Below are 17,684 nucleotides of genomic sequence, written 5' to 3' on the forward strand. Positions count from 1 at the left end.
TCCATGAACACCAACTAGCTACGAAACGACACGACCAGCTATCCTTAGTAGCCACACACGCAGATGACAAGCAACATGAGTTTGACTGGGACAACACTACTATTATAGGACAAGCCAAACAGAGAACAGCCAGGGAATTCCTAGAGGCATGGCACTCATCCACAGATTCAATCAATAAGCACTTCGACCTGGACCCAATATACCGGCCACTGCAGTGGACAGCTCGAACTGACAACCAGAAGCGACAGATACAAATCACTATAAATGCCGGAGGAAAGATCACAGAAGCGCTTCACAGGAAGCTCCCAAGCACTGAGGATGTCACCTAGACAGGGGACGAAACGTCTGCAACACAAATTCCCAGCTCAGCGAACAGAACCACAACAACTTCTTTACCTGCTACTCCTTGCCTACATGAATAATCTTTACCCTTACATTGTATTTTTGAAGCAGATCTGGAATTTTCTCCTTATTCAACCTCAAATCATCTTGTACATTCTGAGGCAGTTGTCTAACTTCCCTTGTTACTTTTGTTACTCGTCCAACAAAACTTCCAGGCTTGTCTGGTTTTCCTACATGTGGCTTTCTCCTTGCCCACCAACACTGATTTTGTGTGGCCGACTTTATTACAATGAAGACATTGGAGCTTTTTAACTTCTTTGTCCCCCTCAAGGGTTTCTTTTTTAACCTTTGGTAAGTTATCCTTATGATCTTTACTGAGATCTACCTTTCCATTTCCACGTGAGGATTTCTCTTTGCCCAAGTTCTATCCTTCATGGATTGAAATTGATTCTGGAAGCCAAACTGTGTTTTATGAACCAACTCATAATCATCAGCCACTTCAGCTGCTAACCTTGCCATTTGAACTCTCTGCTCTTTCACATGAGTTCACGCTACTTCCTTGTTGAGGTTACCTTCAGCCTTTGTCTCCAGCCTTTTAAGCAAACGTTCCTTTTAAACTGTCAGTTTTTGAAGTTCAAAATCTCATTTTTCCTTTCTCTTCTGATGCTCTTTCTTTTTCTCTCTGTTCTGCTGCTCTTGCTTTCCCTTTCACTTCTGCTGCTCTCTCTTTTACCCTCTATTCTGCTTTTAGTCATAACTCAAACTGATTCATTTCTGCTGCCCTTTCCTTATCTCTCACCTTTCACTCAAGCTGCTTCATTTGCAATTGAATTCTTGCCCACTCTATAGATTCTAATGGTTTCTCCAGCAAGTTTAAATGCTGAGTTACTGCTGTAATTATCTCTCCTTCCCTCATAGAAGCAGGCAGGTCCAATCCCAGCTCCCCTGCTCATTCCTGCAGCTTGGTCTTATTCACTTTTTGCAAAACTTCCAACGTCACCGCATCCACTTCCAGAAACCTTTTGGTGACTGAAAGAGCCAATACTGCACCAAGCTTTGTCCAACCAACCGAACCAACACCCGAAATAAAGACACTAGCACCTACCACTGACTGTTTAAAATCTTGCAAAGAGCCCCATTCTGTTATGGACTATGCCAGACCACTTAAAACATTCTTAAGCAGGTTGCCCAGACAATAACTTTGCAATTTGCTTCGGTAGTGTATCGTGAAAATTACCTGGAGTAAGTTAGCTAGGTTGACTACCAGGTTTAAATACAGACAAAAAACTATTCACAAAATTACACAATTGAGGCGGGAATTGAACCCGGGTCTCTGGTGCTGTGAGGCAGCAGTGCTAACCACTGTGCCACCGAGCCTAGTGTATAGTGAAAATTACCTGGAGTAAGTTAGCTAGGTTGACTACCAGGTTTAAATACAGACAAAAAACTATTCACAAAATTACACAATTGAACACAAAAAACAGAATAAAGAACCCCTGCAGAACTCAGTATATCCAAACTAGACTTAATTATACACACAAAAGTCCCAATAAGCAAGCCCCCTTTAAAAAAAGCATGGAACAAATGCTTACAGGTTGAAGTTAGAAGCGCAAAAGGGGACGGAGAGCCTGTTTCCACAAAGTTGAACTCCTAACTGGTTCTGGCCTGAACTGCTCAGCTAGAGAGCTGACCACTCTCCTTTCACTATACAGGTCACTTCTAAAACATGACCACTTTAGCCTGAAGTCTCATCTGTTTGCATATAAACAAAAAGGTCTCTCAATACCCTTTAATCTCTGTGCCAAACTAGTCTAATCAGAACTGGGAGCAGTTTATGATCCATCTGAAAAAAACCAAGGAGACAGAATCCTTGAGAACAGGAACAGCTTTTAGAAAAAAGAAAACAGCTTTGTGACATCAGGGTCCATGACATCAAGGTGGACAAAAGTCATCCTTGATCCCAAGGGACTACCGAAGAGAAAGACTGACATACAGTCATAATACATTCTAGATATTGGAATTTATACTTTCTACAATCTTTCCATCTCTTATTATGAATATCAAAATAATCCCTCAATTCAAGCTGCAAAAAGCACAATACCTGAAACTGATACAGAAATCTATGATAAGCATGTCAGAAGGCAGATTTACAAGGCATGTATCATTTAAAATTATTCTTTATTGTTTTCGACAATTCTGATATCTAAGTTAACTTTCCATACCATCCTTATTATGTATGGTACAGTCAGTAGGAAGGCAAAATACCAATTGGGCTTTGATTGTCATTCCATGATTCCAGCTCTCTGTTGCATGGCTTACTGCAACTTATCTCTTCATTAGTACACATTCGAGTATTTCAATCTGTTCCTTTCAAAAGAAACTAGCGTCTTTTCTCTGAAAGAAAATCAGAAGATTATGTACAATGCTGTGAATCTATGGAAAGGCAGTTGCTCCCTTGTAATACAATGAATAATTACCGCAACGCACCATTGAAATCCTTCCACCAACCATAATCACAATTTTACAGGTTACAGACAATAGAAGAGATATGCTTTCATAATACCATGTCACAATACTAGTCTTTGAAATCTATAACAAGTGCATTGTGCTGCCACTGTACTCACTTCCTCTGGACGTGTCTCACATGTACTGCCACATCATTTTTCCAGGATGCTCCTTTCAGTTAACAGGCACTCGCAATGTGAACTTCTTATTTTCATGTTTTCCTTAGAACTTAGAAGGTTAAGGAGTGATCAAACTCTTCAAGGTATCAACAATAAAAGGCAGGATAGATAAAGATAAACTACTTCCATCGATTGAAGATGCAAAACTACATTCTAGATTAAAGTGGTGCTGGAAAAGCACAGCAGTTCAGGCAGCATCCGAGGAGCAGAAAAATTGACATTTTGGGCAAAAGCCTTTCATCAGGAATATTCCTGATGAAGGGCTTTTGCCCGAAACGTCGATTTTTCTGCTCCTCGGATGCTGCCTGAACTGCTGTGCTTTTCCAGCACCACTCTAATCTCGAATCTGGTTTCCAGCATCTGCAGTCATTGTTTTTACTGATGCAAAACTACAGGGTATTGTCTGATAATTAGGGCCAAACCATTCACGGGAGATATCAGGAAGCACTTCTATACACAGAGTGTGGTAGATGTCTGGAATACTCTTCCACAAGTGGCAGTGGATGCTCAGTCAGTTGTTAATTTTAGATCTGCTATAGTTACATTTTTGTTAAGCATTGAGTTGAATTGAATTTATTGTCACGTGAACCGGGGCACAGTGAAAGACTTTGTCTTGCGAGCAATACAGGCAGATCACAGAGTTAAGTAGCATAGATAAGTAAATAATAGGTAAACAGCAGCAAAAACAAAAACACAGATACAGGTGAATGTTAAGAATGTTAATGGATTGTGAGTCCATTCAGGATTCTAACAACAGTAGGGTAGAAACTGTTTTGAAACCGGCTGGTGCGAGTGTTCAGGCTTCCGTACCTTCTCCCCGATGGTAGAGGTATTAAGAGATATGGGCCAAAGGCAGTTATATGGAGTTTGATCGAAGATCAGCCATGATCTCATTGAATGGCAAAACAGGTTGGAGGGGCCAAATGGCCTACTCCTGTTTCTATGTTCCTATTGGTTAGATTTTCATCGGTACAGGTAAAGGTCACAATTATAGTTTTTCTTCTTTGCCCTGAGATAGCACTGGTAGTCCTAACAATTGAAGTGGTTGCTAGGCTATTTCAGATGGCATTAAGGATCAAACAAATAATGTATGACTGGAATAGTGTATGGGACATGCTGTTCCTAGATGTTCTGATGGTCAACCATAATATTCAGTAATGGTCAAATTTAGGTATAGGTGATAAAGTCACTTCCCTGACAGACATTAATGAGTGTTTTGGGATTTTAGAACAATCCAGCAGCTTTATTTAATTCATTAGGTTTCCATTGTTCTTGAATTGCCAGTCTATTGTGTTATGTCTCACAGTCAGTATGTCAGTCTTCCTTTAAAAGACATGTTCACGATATTATCGCTATATCACAACATGTGTGACCTGAGTGTAAAAAGATCTCAGACTGCATCTTATCCAAGTCACTTGATGCTTGACACGCTAATGGAAGCATATTGGTTTGTAAATCAATAGCTTAATATGAACCCAGTCACAATGTGGCTGTGAATATAGTATTTGTATATATTAGTAAGCTGTAATAAACTGCTGGTGGTTAAACCATGCCAGGTTCCTTACTTTATGAGGAATGACATAAGCATTGCCACATCAGGTGAAATATCCTGTTGGAGGCAAAACCCCTACTACAGTCCTGAACGATAATCATTGTAAGCCAAGAGCCAAATTTAACCCTTTATACCTCATATTTATCCACTGGCTGTCGTTCTGGAGTTACCTCCTAATGCCTCTCCATCTCTATACTTCTGTCTCTTTCTTTAAAGGCATTCCTTAAAATTATCTTTTCCTGACTTAACATAAAAGCAAAGCACTGTGAAGGCTGGATATCTGAAATTATAAACAGAAAATGCTGGAGAAACTCAACAAGTTTGGCAGCATATATGGCGAGAGAAACAGAGTGAATGTTTTGAGTCCATTATGACTCTACTTCAAAGAAAAATTCAAAGCATTAACTCTGTTTCTCTCTCATTAGATGCTGACAGACTTATGGATTTCTCTGGCACTTTCTGTTAGTATTTCTCCCTGTCTTAAAATCTCCTCACATGGCACTGCATAATTTTTTATTAGTGTTCTTGGTTAAACATCTTGGAACATTAGGACTTTTAAGACATATTATGATTGTAATTGTTTCCATTTTACTATGTCAAAGGGTCTACATAAAAGCTAATTGTTGGTGTTGTTAGACTCATGGCAGGAAAAAGGGAAGTCAATGTGCCATCAGGACCACCTGATGAGCATCGCTCCGAAAGCTAGTGTGCTTCCAATTAAACCTGTTGGGCTATAACCTGTGATTTTTAACTTGGATTTTGAATGTTGTACCAGCTTCAAATGTTGCCCTGGAGCCAAATCAATACTCCTCAGCAACCAAAAGAATATTTTATGTGGGCTTTGTGCCAGTGTTGTTATTAAATATGTGGTAAAACTGACAGCTTTATTCAATGATGGCATGTACTCAATATGGAAATGAGAATAAGGCAAAAAAGAGTGAAGCTCTTCAGAACATTCCATCAACTAGTGGATATCTCAACAATGACTTTAAGCCTAGCTTCTAACAATTATTCACCAGAGTACCGAATGAATATTACTGATTAATTTAGGTCACTGGATTAATATAAATTGAACATAACTCGGAAATGCATAAAAGTTAGTAATGGTTAGGAAGCAATATGCATTGTTAAAGAGGGTCTCCTTTGGGTAGGTTTGCAGCCATTTAGCTATCTCTTGTTCATAATAGATAAGGGTCCTGAAGAAGGGCTAATACCCGAAACGTCGATTCTCCTGTTCCCTAGATGCTGCCTGACCTGCTGCGCTTTTCCAGCAACACATTTCCATAATAGATAAGGGACTCACTAAACTTAAGTGAAGAAAGATGGCCACACAAAGTCTTGGTGGAAAAGTCTCATTCTTAAGTAACAAGAATAGTTTAGTATGTAGCAGCAAGATAGCAAGTTGGCAGAGTCTACCTCTTATGAGATGCCAAGCTAACATAGCTCACCTTTTTGTTAAGAGTAGGGTCAGACTATAGTTTAGAACCCACTAGAACTGAGCTAGCTTCTCCCAGAGATGCACACTTTTAGACTGGTGGACAGATCTATACAAAGGCTTCAGAATCATAGAGTTTTACAGCATGGCAAAACGCTATTCAGCCCATCAAATCCAGATTGGTCATCAAGCATCAATCTATTCCAATCCCACTTTCAGCACTTGCCCTGCAGCCTTGGATAAGTTATAAATGCATTAATATGAATAGTAGGTCAAAGGCTCAGATCAAAGTTAAAGAATGGCAAAGAATGACTAAAAGATGAATTGAGAAAAATATATCAGAGTATGAGAGGATGTTAGCTAGAAATGTAAATGTAAAAGATAGCAAGAGTTACTACAGATATGTAAAAAGGAAATGAGCTAATATAATGAGTGCTAATCCTCTAAGGAGTGAGAATAGAGAGTTAGTAGCAGATAAAGGGTATAGTTACTATAGACCACGGGTCTGTTTCCATGCTGTACATCTCTATGACTCTATGCTGTTCTCTTATTAAAGAATGAGAACTGGTGGTGGCTTAACCTAAGGGTCATCACACCTCAGGAGCACAGAGAAGCTGAAATGGGGAATTTTTCATGGTACCTTGGCCATGCTGTTGGCATTACACCACATTGTAAACCAGCCATGCAAAGGAGCGAACCACCCCCCAAAGAAAGTAAAAAGATATATATGCAATATTAAATATGAAGTGCAGTGAGAAGTTTTTTTTATTGTTGAATGTTGTATAATTGTAATGACTGAAGTAGTGACTATTTGTGAATAGATCTAACAATTTGTCAATGGGAAATAGGATAATGCAGCAATAGTAAAGGGATGTGGGGACTAGTCTGATACAACTATGGGGACGGTACAGGTCCTGATGATACAGATACAAGGATGACATAGACACCATGATTAATACAGGTAGTGAAACTGAAACATGATAAAGCAGTTAGTGATGAAACAGATATGACAATGGTGCAGGTACAGTATAGGGATAATACAGTAAATGATGGCAGAAACGCAGGATGAGACAGGTAGTGATGACCCAGATACATTGGGGATTCAGGTACAGTAGCAATACAGACAAGGAGGTGATACAGAAACAATGCGGACCGCACACAGTGGTGCTACAGGAAACATGATAATATAGGTATGGGGCTGACAAGTGCTCTGTGCAATAAATACCAACATATTCTGGTTAGGTGAGCCAAACCCTTTCCACGTGAAGGTTCACACAGAAAGAACTTTGTAACAACAAACCAAGACTAAGGATAGCTTCGTGAGATCAACATAATTTACAAAGAAAATCACAACAGACAAAAGCAACGCGATCCAATGAATAGTAAAACATAACCTTTATCCTTGTAAGGAAAGGAGGTTTATGAACATCAAAAGAATTATTTCATACCCGTATGCTGCAACATTTGTTTTACGTACAAATAGCGAGGCGTTTTTGAAATAGCGTCGGAACTTCTTCCGAATCAAGAAACAGTTTTATTTTATAAATTGGAGACGGAGATGAGGCAGTAGGTGATCGCCGAACTCTGCACCGTTTTATTTGCAACCTGGCAGTTAGGAATTCAGACAAATCCACGGATTCATTCATTTCCAAACAGACCTCCGCCTTTTTAGCCCCAAACTTCTGTCCATCTGTCCGAATGTGATTCAGAGTCAAGACGCTGGTTTAATATCCCTCTCCTTCCCCACCGCTGCCCAGCACCTCAGGATGCGTTAGTGCCGCAGAGATGTGGTGGGAATGCAGGTGTGGAGATGGAAGGAGTTGTCCCTTTTTCAAAGGTACGTCTACAATGAGGTCAAAGCGCTGCACTGTACTGAGGTCGGAGAAGCTGATCTTCGCTCTATTCTGGACTCAGCCGTTTCGTTTATACTGCAGGTGTTGACTTTCTACTGGAGAAAGACTGTTTTAAGAGACAACACCGTCCTTTTTTATCGGGCGGTGTAAAATCTGACTTCAAAGACTTTCCCCGTTGACGAGTTAATGTCTAAAATGATTCGTAACTTATGTTTTGAAGAAGTCACATTAGACTTGATATCTCAAATATATTCTCCTCTGCATAGATGTTGAGTTTCTCCAGCACTTTCTGTTTTTACACATAAATATTGTGGGTATCTCCTCGTTATTTTGCCACAGATTTAAATTTCCTTTCTGATCGTTACTAGAAGCGGCGCTTTAGTGTTAAGCTCCGGTTTGGGAAGGGCATTTTAAAGTGTTGCCTTATATTTCGTTTCTGATCGCCTACAGAATTGCAAACATCCCCAAACTGAAGCAAATTTCATCCCATCGTGAAAACAAAACGAAGCGCTGTGGTGGCTGGAGATCCGAAACAAACAAAAACAAAAATTGCAGCTGTTCTGGTAGACAATAAAGTTTGGATCTAGAAGCAGGGTGCGGGTGGGGGGTGGGCGGTTATATTTGCATCTGATTGTCATATTGATTTATTTGGAATCCTTTGCCGGGTGCGGAATCCAGTCCAGATTTTGTGCTGTACCGGACCATAACTCCATCCATCCCCCCCACCCCTTACCAATGGGATGTCTGGGGCATGTTTATTTAAAGTAGTGAGCATACAAATGACTGCCCGTTTACAACAAATCCCTCTTGCATTTGCTGGAGCCGGTGATGCCCCAGCCACCGAGTTGCTGTGTTGAGTGTGTCGGAGCCATCCATGCAACATGAAGACCCCGAGGGACAGCTCGACGCCCCACTGCCCCAAGAAATCACCGCCTTTTCCCCGGCTCTCTTCCTATCTCATCGACAGCATCTTGGGACGTAGCAGTCCACCCAATAAACGTGAGGTTTTCCCTTCCTCTGCCACACGGACCGACAAGGAGCCCGAGGGAGAGACGGCCTCTCTTCAACTGAAGATGGGGAGTGAATTTTCGCCAAGGGTGGAAGTTGAGGGTAAGGTGACAGCTCCTTATCGTTTGATTTAGAACAAAGTTTGACGTTGGCCATTGCAAAATAAAACATTTTGGCTCGGGAGCAACTCCACATAAAACCATAGTTAACATTGTGACTTCCTTAGAACTGAAAAATTCATTTCTGACTTATCAAACTCAAAACATTAACTCTGTTTCTCTCTCACAGGTGCCACCTGACCCGCGGATTTTCTCCAGCATTGTCTGCATTAGATTTCCAATATCTTCAGCAACATTTCATTTTTATCATTTCTAGAATATTATTAAATAAGGAAACAAAGCGCGTCACTCAGTCCGTAAACGGCGGGGAAAATGTCAAAAATTAAACAGCGTTTCCTCAGAAACAACAGAAAATGTTGGAGAAACTCAGCAGGTCTGGCAGAAACTATGGGGAGAAAGGGTCTGAAGTGTCAGTTTAATTTTTTAAATTTCCTCCACAGATGCTGCCAGACCTCTTGAGTTTCTCCAGCAATTGATCGTTTTTGTTTCAAACGTCCAGAATCCACAGTTCTTTGTTTTACGTTCAGACAGAAGACTTTTGAAAAAAAAATCTGGTCAAGTTAAGTTTGTGTACAGAAAAAGAAGCAGAGGTTGCTGAAAAAGCTCAGCAGCTCTGTGCAGAGATATCAGAGTTGACGTTTCTGGTCCGGTGACCCTTCTTCAGAACAATAGGTGTGCATAGATGTTTGAGTTGATGTTACCCCTCAGTGTTTTAACTGCAGGTCGTGTGTGTTTGTGTGTGTCTTTGTGTTTTTATGCAGGTCAATCCGAAGTAGGAAGGGTTTGCGGGTTGGAATGGTATCAATCGAGTCGTTCCAAACGGGAGGAAGCGAGCAGAGGCGAACCTGAGAATTGGTTTAATGAACTTGCTTCAAGGGAAAGCGATTCGGGCTCCGGTTTAATGAGTGGACCGGATCCAGTGAAAGCTCCGCCGAAAGACGGAGGGGACAATGCGGGGAGTTGTGGGGAGAGAGAGGCCTCGGCGGACAACCAGGTTCTGGAACAAGGAGGAGGGGTAGACCAACCGAGTGAGGACACGGAGCAGAAAGAGAGCACCAGGGAGAACCGGACCCTTCAGTATTACTCTTGTCCAGGAGACCAGGAGCACGGCTCGTTCAAGCGCAAACAGCGCCGCTACAGAACCACTTTCACCAACTTCCAGCTGGAGGAACTGGAGAGGGCTTTCAGGAAAACGCACTACCCCGATGTCTTCACAAGGTAAGACTCCCACAGCGGACCGTGGCTGTTAGCCGCGTATCACCCAGACAGTGAGTGTCTCTTCTGGAGCTCCTGGAGTGAGTACCGTTCGGGCTTTGTAAGGATCTAAACTCCATCAAAATGAAAGAGAAGGGCAATCATTTAGAATGAACTGTTGTCAGTGTCAAAGGTTCCACGATAAACCTTCCTTTGAGCGACCCAAAATGCACAGCAAATAGGACAGACTTGTCACTGCCGCGCGAAATAACATTTCTGATTCGTTCAGAAATTTAGAGCTGAAAACAAGATTAAAAACACCATTCTAAAATGCCTCGTTGAAACACGATTTAGTGCAACATGTTAAAGCAGATAATCCCTCTTCCTCTGGAGTCTCATTGCCCGAAATCTCGATTTCGTTTTGTTGAGGGACCTCAAAGGTGTTCCCAAAATTCGAGTTCCTTAAAGCTGCAATTCGTTCTTAGTTATGGCGACTGCTAATACTCATTCTCCTTTCGTTCAAATGTACTTAAGAAAATCTTTTTCCAGCCACGAAATGTATAGAAAAAGGGAGTCGTACTTTTTTTTCTTTGTCATTATAACGAGACAACGGCAGGCTAAAAAAAAATTGTCCAGTTCAACTTGTTTTGCTTGGTCAATAATGGTTTGTGTTTGTTCACAAGGGAGGACTTGGCCATGCGACTGGATTTAACCGAAGCCAGGGTGCAGGTATGTGTATCTTTCTCGGCAGGAGTCTTCATCGGCAGCCCCAGAGAGTGGCAGGGGGCAGAAGGGGAGGTTTAATAAGCTCTAATAACGACCAGATTGCACTCTGTGCTCTGAACTTCTGAATCAAAGCAACCCACATGAAAGCGTTTGAGGGAGAGAATCTATTTTAGATTAAATGAGCAGAATTTAGATTTAGTCATCGGCTCGTTCATTGCTAAAGTGATGGATTAAACGTTCCCCTTATCATTGGTTGTTGCAGATCAAAGTTAAATCGCCCGGATTCCGTATATTCAGCGCTGAAAAGTTTCTGTTCTCTGGGGGCTGGTGAAATTACAAAAGGCCTTGGGGAGTGTCAATGAATAGAAACCATATGGCGGACACTAGCGGGACTGGGTGGCCCTGTGTGCGTTTATAAAAAAAACCAAAAAAAAAACCCACTCGATCCTTGACAATGTGCCATTTTCATACACGGTGCTCATAATTAGATCTCAAACCATAACCGTTCCAAATCAATAACTCAGAGCTTGGAAGTTTATATATACATATAAAGAAAATGTATATATATCCCAAGGTGAAATTCCCGAGCCCGAACACCATTTTCTGTCCAAAACATTGATTCTAGCAGAATCTGAAATAAGAAGGATACAAGGATACGGCGCTCATTTACATTTTGTTTAGTTCGTGTCTCATCCAAATGTTGTGTCTGAAGTATTAATTGGGGCGTTCCGTTTAGACGCTTTCTGATTGCTGTAGAATAGAGACCTGATCCGCTGTGAGTCTTGCTCTCAGTGTCGACTGTCTGGGATATAATTCGACCAAACTATGAGGTTTCTGAATGTACTGTACCTGAAGAGCTGTAGGTCTTAACTATAATCGTTCATGATTCCCCAGCCTTCGTAAGGACCGTAGGAAACTGTCTGTCACTATTTTACACAGCCAAGCGGTGCCAAAGGTAGAGCAGCTTAACTATCTGACCTTGAGATGTCGTGTGTGTTACATCATTAAAATGGGACGAATTCAAAGTGTGAGTGAGAACTGATACTTAAAGAAACTTAAAACGCATTGATTTCAGTCCATTCTACCGTGGTTTGGAAATAAATCAAAAATTCGAGGTTGCAAATCTCCCAACTCTTTATCAAAATTGGGATACATGATTTTATATCGTTGTATATTGTTTTAAGTTTCACATGCACACAACTCTCTTTAGGTACATGTGATGGTATAGAAAGTTTTTTAAGGCAGTTTTTGTTTCAGATCGTTTAACTGAATCCACAGACTGACAGTTCTCAATCTGGATTATTCGGTAGAATTAGTGCGAGATACAATTAATTGCCCAACTTCATCTTAATTGATTAAATCGTATTTTTCTTTATTCATTCGTGGGGCGTGTGTATCGCCGACTGGGCCAGCATATATTGCAAAAACAGAAATTGGTGGAGAAACCCAGCAGGTCTGGCAGCATCTGTCCAGAGAGAGAAACAGAGTTAACGTTTCGAGTCCGGTGAAGTTTTTTTAGAATTGGCATGTATTGTCCATCCCTAGTTGCCCTTAAGATGGTGGTTGTAAACTTCTTTCCTGAACCGCTGCAGTCCTTCTCATTATATCTGAAATCTAATTAACTTCAAATTGAAGCAAGACGTGTACAGCTGTTCCGATTATGCTTCGTTTTATAATAATTTAAACCTACCTTTCCTACTCTTTAGCAGCATGCATAATCCCAATTGCTCTATCAGTGGTTATTCCATCATTGTTCATAATCGATGCTGCTCAGTTTAAAAAGGCTATTCCGTTTATGTATCCACTCTTGGGATGTGGGTATGGCTGGGCTGAGCAATCAGTTATTGGCCTCCCCAATTGCCCTTGAAGAAGTGGCCTTCTTGAACCGCTGTAGTCCCTGTGCTGTCGGTGCCACGAGGGAGGCAATTCCAGGACTTTGACCCAGAACCGTGAAGGCAAGGTGATACATTTCCAAGTCAGGATGGTAAGTGGCTGAGAGGGCTTGCAGGTGGTGGAGTTCTCATGTACCTGCTGCTCTTGTCCCTCTAGATGGAAGTAGTTATGGGTTTGGAAGGCGTTGTCTTGGGCGAATATCAGCAGTGCAACTTGTAGATGGCACATACTGCTGGAATCATTGATGGTTTGTGGAGGTTTACAAAGCTCTCAAACTGCCCTGTTCCCTCTGTTCCTCCCCAGGTTTGGTTTCAGAACCGTCGAGCCAAGTGGAGGAAGCGGGAGAAGGCTGGAAACCTGGGTCATCCTCACGCCCTGTCCTTGGCCAGTCCACTGGGGCTGTACTTGGATGTACCAGTGGGCCATTCCTCAGGCGTGGAGCCGAGCTGGAGGTCAGCGTCAATCCCATCCCTTGCTGCACCAGCAACTGCCAGCGCCTACAACCCTGCAGCCCAGTTAGGCATCAGCACCTTCATCGGGACCACATTCTTCAGACACCCGTTGCTCAGTCCACACTTTGGGAGGTGAGTTGCCAACGACCTTCAAGCTGATATCTTCATGCAGTGAAGAGAAATTCTTTCCAAAATCTGGCCATGAGCCTTCCCCAATAAAAGGAAAGTACTGCGGATGCTGGGAATCTGAAACAAACACGGAAAAAGCTGGAGAAACTCAGCAGGTCTGGCAGCATCTCTGTAGGGAGAGACAGAGTTAATCTTCTCGTCCCAAATGACTTTTCTGTGGAACACCTTCCCTGTCGGTTGCAGGAGCGAATGCTTTTAATGAAAAAAAAAACGCAGCAAGTACTCAAGTTTTTTGGCAGCGCCGGTGGAGAGAGAAACGGCGTTTAAACATTTCAGTTCGATAGCCATTCTCCACAGATGTTGCCAGAGCCACTGAGCAATTAGATTTCCTGCATTTTTCTCCTGCATGAATATAACATGATTTGGAGGTGCCGGTGTTGGACTGGGGTGCACTAAGTTTTAACTATCAATATAACACAGTTTGTTTCCAATCCCAACCTACCTGTTCAGTAATTGTCTTCGTTTACCGCTGCCTTAATACTGCACGTCACTTACTTATTTAATTATATAGCGAAGGAAATCTGACCTCCATGTGACTCCTACCCAACGCAACGTGGGTGACTTTTAACTGCCTTCTGATGTGAATTAGCAAGCCAGACAGTTCAAGGACATTTAGGAATGGGCTACAAATCCTAACATAGACAGTGACGCCACGCCCCACGAAAGAATAAAACGCGTGAGAATGTTTATATTTCTTTTCTTAACCAACCTTATCCTCATATCCAAGTGAGCGTTTGCTGATGTTGGAGGGGATGTCACGATGTAACTTCCCAAAGTTAGAGAAATATAGGACATTCACACTGGTGTTATATTAAGCTATTCAATTTCAGATTATTCAAGTTAGGGCAACTACTCCAGAGAATATCCACAACTAACTTGCCATTTCAATTCCCTCCTAATAGACATGGTTCTTTTAAAGAGACGTAAACAGTTATATTGTTGGATGGCCATCACTCCATATTAAGCATGGGCCATAGTTCCCACAAACTATTTCAGTCGATACAGCAATTAAACCCGTATTCTTGATGTCATACTGTACCGCGAGCTGACTATCTAGCCATAGTCAAACCCTTGTAATGTATCGATTGAAAAATTCACAATTCTATCATAGCTTCTCCCCCCTATTCCTATGAGAAGAGAGTGGATGGATTTAGGAAAACGAGCAAAGTCTGTGGCTAAGAGTTGCTGGAAATTCGTCGAAATATACTTTTCAGCAACAGAAAATAAAAGTTGAGATTAGATCGTGAAAACAGAAAGGCTCAGCGTTGAGAGTCCTAAATGATTTCTTCAGAACCGAATAGACTTGGTATGGTAGTGTTGTTTCCCTCTCGACAGATGCTGCCAGACCTGCAGAGTTTCTCCAGTACCTTTTGTTTTTATTTCAGATTTCTAACATCGGCAATATTTCACTTTTATAAAAACTGAGAAACTCAGCAGGTCAGGCAGCATCTGCGGAGAGAAAACAGAGTGAATGCGTCAAGTTGCGGTATCACTTTTTCTCTGGTATCCCGCAGTGCACTCCTTTTACCCTCCAGTAGGACATGGCCCGCCTCTGGAAGGTCATCTCTTGGTAGTTTAAGACCCCTCAACAGGGGTAGACTCGCCAACTTTAAGGGCATTTAAATGGTCATTGGATAAACATATGGATGATAATGGAATGGTGTGGGTCAGATGGGCTTCAGATTGGTTCCACGGGTCGGCGCAACATCGAGGGCCAAAGGGTCTGCATTGCGCTGTAATGTTCTATGTTCTAACACTTCTCACAAGTGGTGTCCCCTCCCCGCCTCCACACAGACACATCCCCGAAGGTCACCCTACCTTCTTTTGAAATGACAATAATGTTTTGCATCCTGCACAGCTGACCCTTCATTGCGAATATTGTATCATTTCTCTAGCACTCAAAACAGAATCAATCTGTGTTGCTTATGCACTTAATTTTCGTATACTTCATCTAAAGCCTTCCACCCTACTTTCTGGACATTTCTGAGTAGTCTGTATTTAATGAGATCGATTATGTTATATTCAATTTATTTTAAGCATGGGCCAGCTTGTCACACGATCAATATTTTTATTCGTTCATGGATTGTGTATGTCTCTCCAACTTGTACAGTTCATGAATTGTGTATGTCTCCCCAACTTCTTTGAAATTATTAGTTTTTTTTTAAGATTAGATTCCCTAAAGTGTGGAAACAGGCCCGGCCCAACCAATCCATTTCCCCTCTGACTAATGCACCTAACACTATGGGCAATTTAGCATGGCCAATTCACCTGACCTGCACATCTTTGGTCTGTGGGAGGAAACCCACGCAGACACGGCAGAACATGCAAACTCCACATAGACAGTCGCCCGAGGCTGGAATCGAACCTGTGGCCCTGGTGTTGTGAGGCAGCAGTACTAACCACTGAGCCACCATATGGCCCTTAACCTACCCGAGGTGGAAGGTGATCACAATCGGACAATTTGAATACATTTTTGGTGGTGGGAGTTGGTACGGGGCGAAAGGGTTAGGGGATTGGGAAGGTGGAAATGCCCGAGGTATTCAGCAGTCCGCAGTATTTGTGGACATACAAAAACAGAAATTTACTGGAAAAGCTCAGCAGGTCTGGCAGCATCTGTGCAGAGAAATCAGAGTAATGTTTCAAGTCTAGTGAGGGCCACTGAAGGGTCACTCGATTCTAAACATTAACTCTGATTTCTCTCCACAGATGCTACCAGACATGCTGAGCTTTTCCAATAAATTTATGTTGTTGCTGCCGATTCACAACATCCGCAGTTATTTCGGTTTTTATATGTGTTAATATTTCGGGCTCCCCACACACAGACACCAGGATCTGAACTGTTCTGTCTAGTCTCTTGCGCTGAAGTTGTCTGACCCTCTCTATGCCCTGAAGAAGGGCTCATGCCCGAAACGTCGATTCTCCTGCTCCTTGGATGCTGCCTGACCTGCTGCAGCAACACATTTTTCAGCAACACATTTTTCAGCTCTGATCTCCAGCATCTGCAGTCCTCACTTTCTCCTCTCTATGTTTTGCAGTGTTTACTTTCCCATTTCTAGCAGCACTTTACTGTTTCGTTTCACTAAATTACTGGCGAAATTGGCTCTCTGGAAAGGGTAGAATTAAAACCAGAAACAAAAACAGAAATTGCTGGAAAAGCTCAGCAGGTCTGTGCAGAGAAATCAGAGTTAATGTTTTAGGTCCGGGTTCTGACGAAGGATCACTCAACCCGAAATGTTAATTGTGATTTCTCTCCACAGATGCTACCAGACCTGCTGAGCTTTTCCAGCAATTTCTGCTGTTGTTTCCGATTCACAGCATCCGCAGTGCTTTTTAATTTAGAATTAAGACCGCTTCGTCTCTTCCCGGGGTATTCAGCAAGCGAGTTGTTCTTGTGCCTTTTTTTATCGTTGATTTTGCAGATTTTTCACCATGAATCCGCTGATGGCAGCCTCGCTGGTGGTGAAACCTTCGATTCCCAGTCTGGACCCCAGTGTGTTTCCAGCCCAGCCTCAGTCGACTGTCTTGGATAGGAAATCCTCCAGCATCGCCAGTCTGAGACTCAGAGCGAAAGAACACTCGGCGCCGAGCCCCCCAATCGCTCTGCTCCCGAACCTAGCAAGTGCAGGCAAAGAGGTGTGCTGAAAGATAAAGCTGCCAACTCCCCTCCAAACCCCCACCCAGTCAGCCCCTTAAAAGGGGTTGGCGGTCACTGAGCACACACAGTGTATCCCGCTCAGCCACAGAGCAGAGGCAGCCGGAGTGAAAGCAGAGTTTGGAACCCAAGTGAATCGCTTTTTTTTTGGGGGGGGGGGAGGGGGGGGGGGGAGAGTTCTTATTGTTGGAGAGCTTGTCCCCGTGAAATGGACTTTAGTCGGTAGGGGCAAACAAACAACAAAAAACGTCACTCGTCCTTCTGTGGCAAAGCTGCCTGTCAACATTTTATTGTAAACAAACAGAAACCAAAGCCAAACAAGTTTCACCTGCTTCGCCATCCCCTTCCTCTCAAAACAAAATCCGCTACAACTGTTTAGTAGCACCCACACGCTGAAAGACTTCCGCATTCAATAACGTGTAACAGTGTAGATAGATGTACTGAGACCGTGACTCATAAATGATCTATGTAATTTATAAAATGGCTATCAGATGCAACAGAATATATAGTATTTTAACGTTAAGTGATGCGTCTCGTGTTATCTCCCACCTTATTCTATGAGATTTATTCTCTGCAAAGTGTATT

At 42.3% G+C, this 17,684-nt stretch overlaps 1 protein-coding gene across 1 annotated transcript; it reads left to right on the top strand.

The window, feature by feature from the left end:
- Positions 1–8,659: 8,659 nt before the first annotated feature.
- On the top strand, positions 8,660–17,210 carry LOC122557522 (aristaless-related homeobox protein-like). The gene is made up of 5 exons (XM_043705272.1): positions 8,660–8,976; positions 9,755–10,211; positions 10,871–10,916; positions 13,110–13,390; positions 16,867–17,210. The coding sequence occupies exons 1-5, from the start codon at positions 8,748–8,750 to the stop codon at positions 17,087–17,089; spliced, it is 1,236 nt and encodes a 411-aa protein (XP_043561207.1). The 5' UTR covers positions 8,660–8,747; the 3' UTR covers positions 17,090–17,210.
- The last annotated feature ends 474 nt before the right edge of the window (positions 17,211–17,684 follow it).

Source organism: Chiloscyllium plagiosum, chromosome 15 (genome assembly GCF_004010195.1).
Source record: "Chiloscyllium plagiosum isolate BGI_BamShark_2017 chromosome 15, ASM401019v2, whole genome shotgun sequence".
Classification (NCBI taxonomy): Eukaryota; Metazoa; Chordata; class Chondrichthyes; order Orectolobiformes; family Hemiscylliidae; genus Chiloscyllium; species Chiloscyllium plagiosum.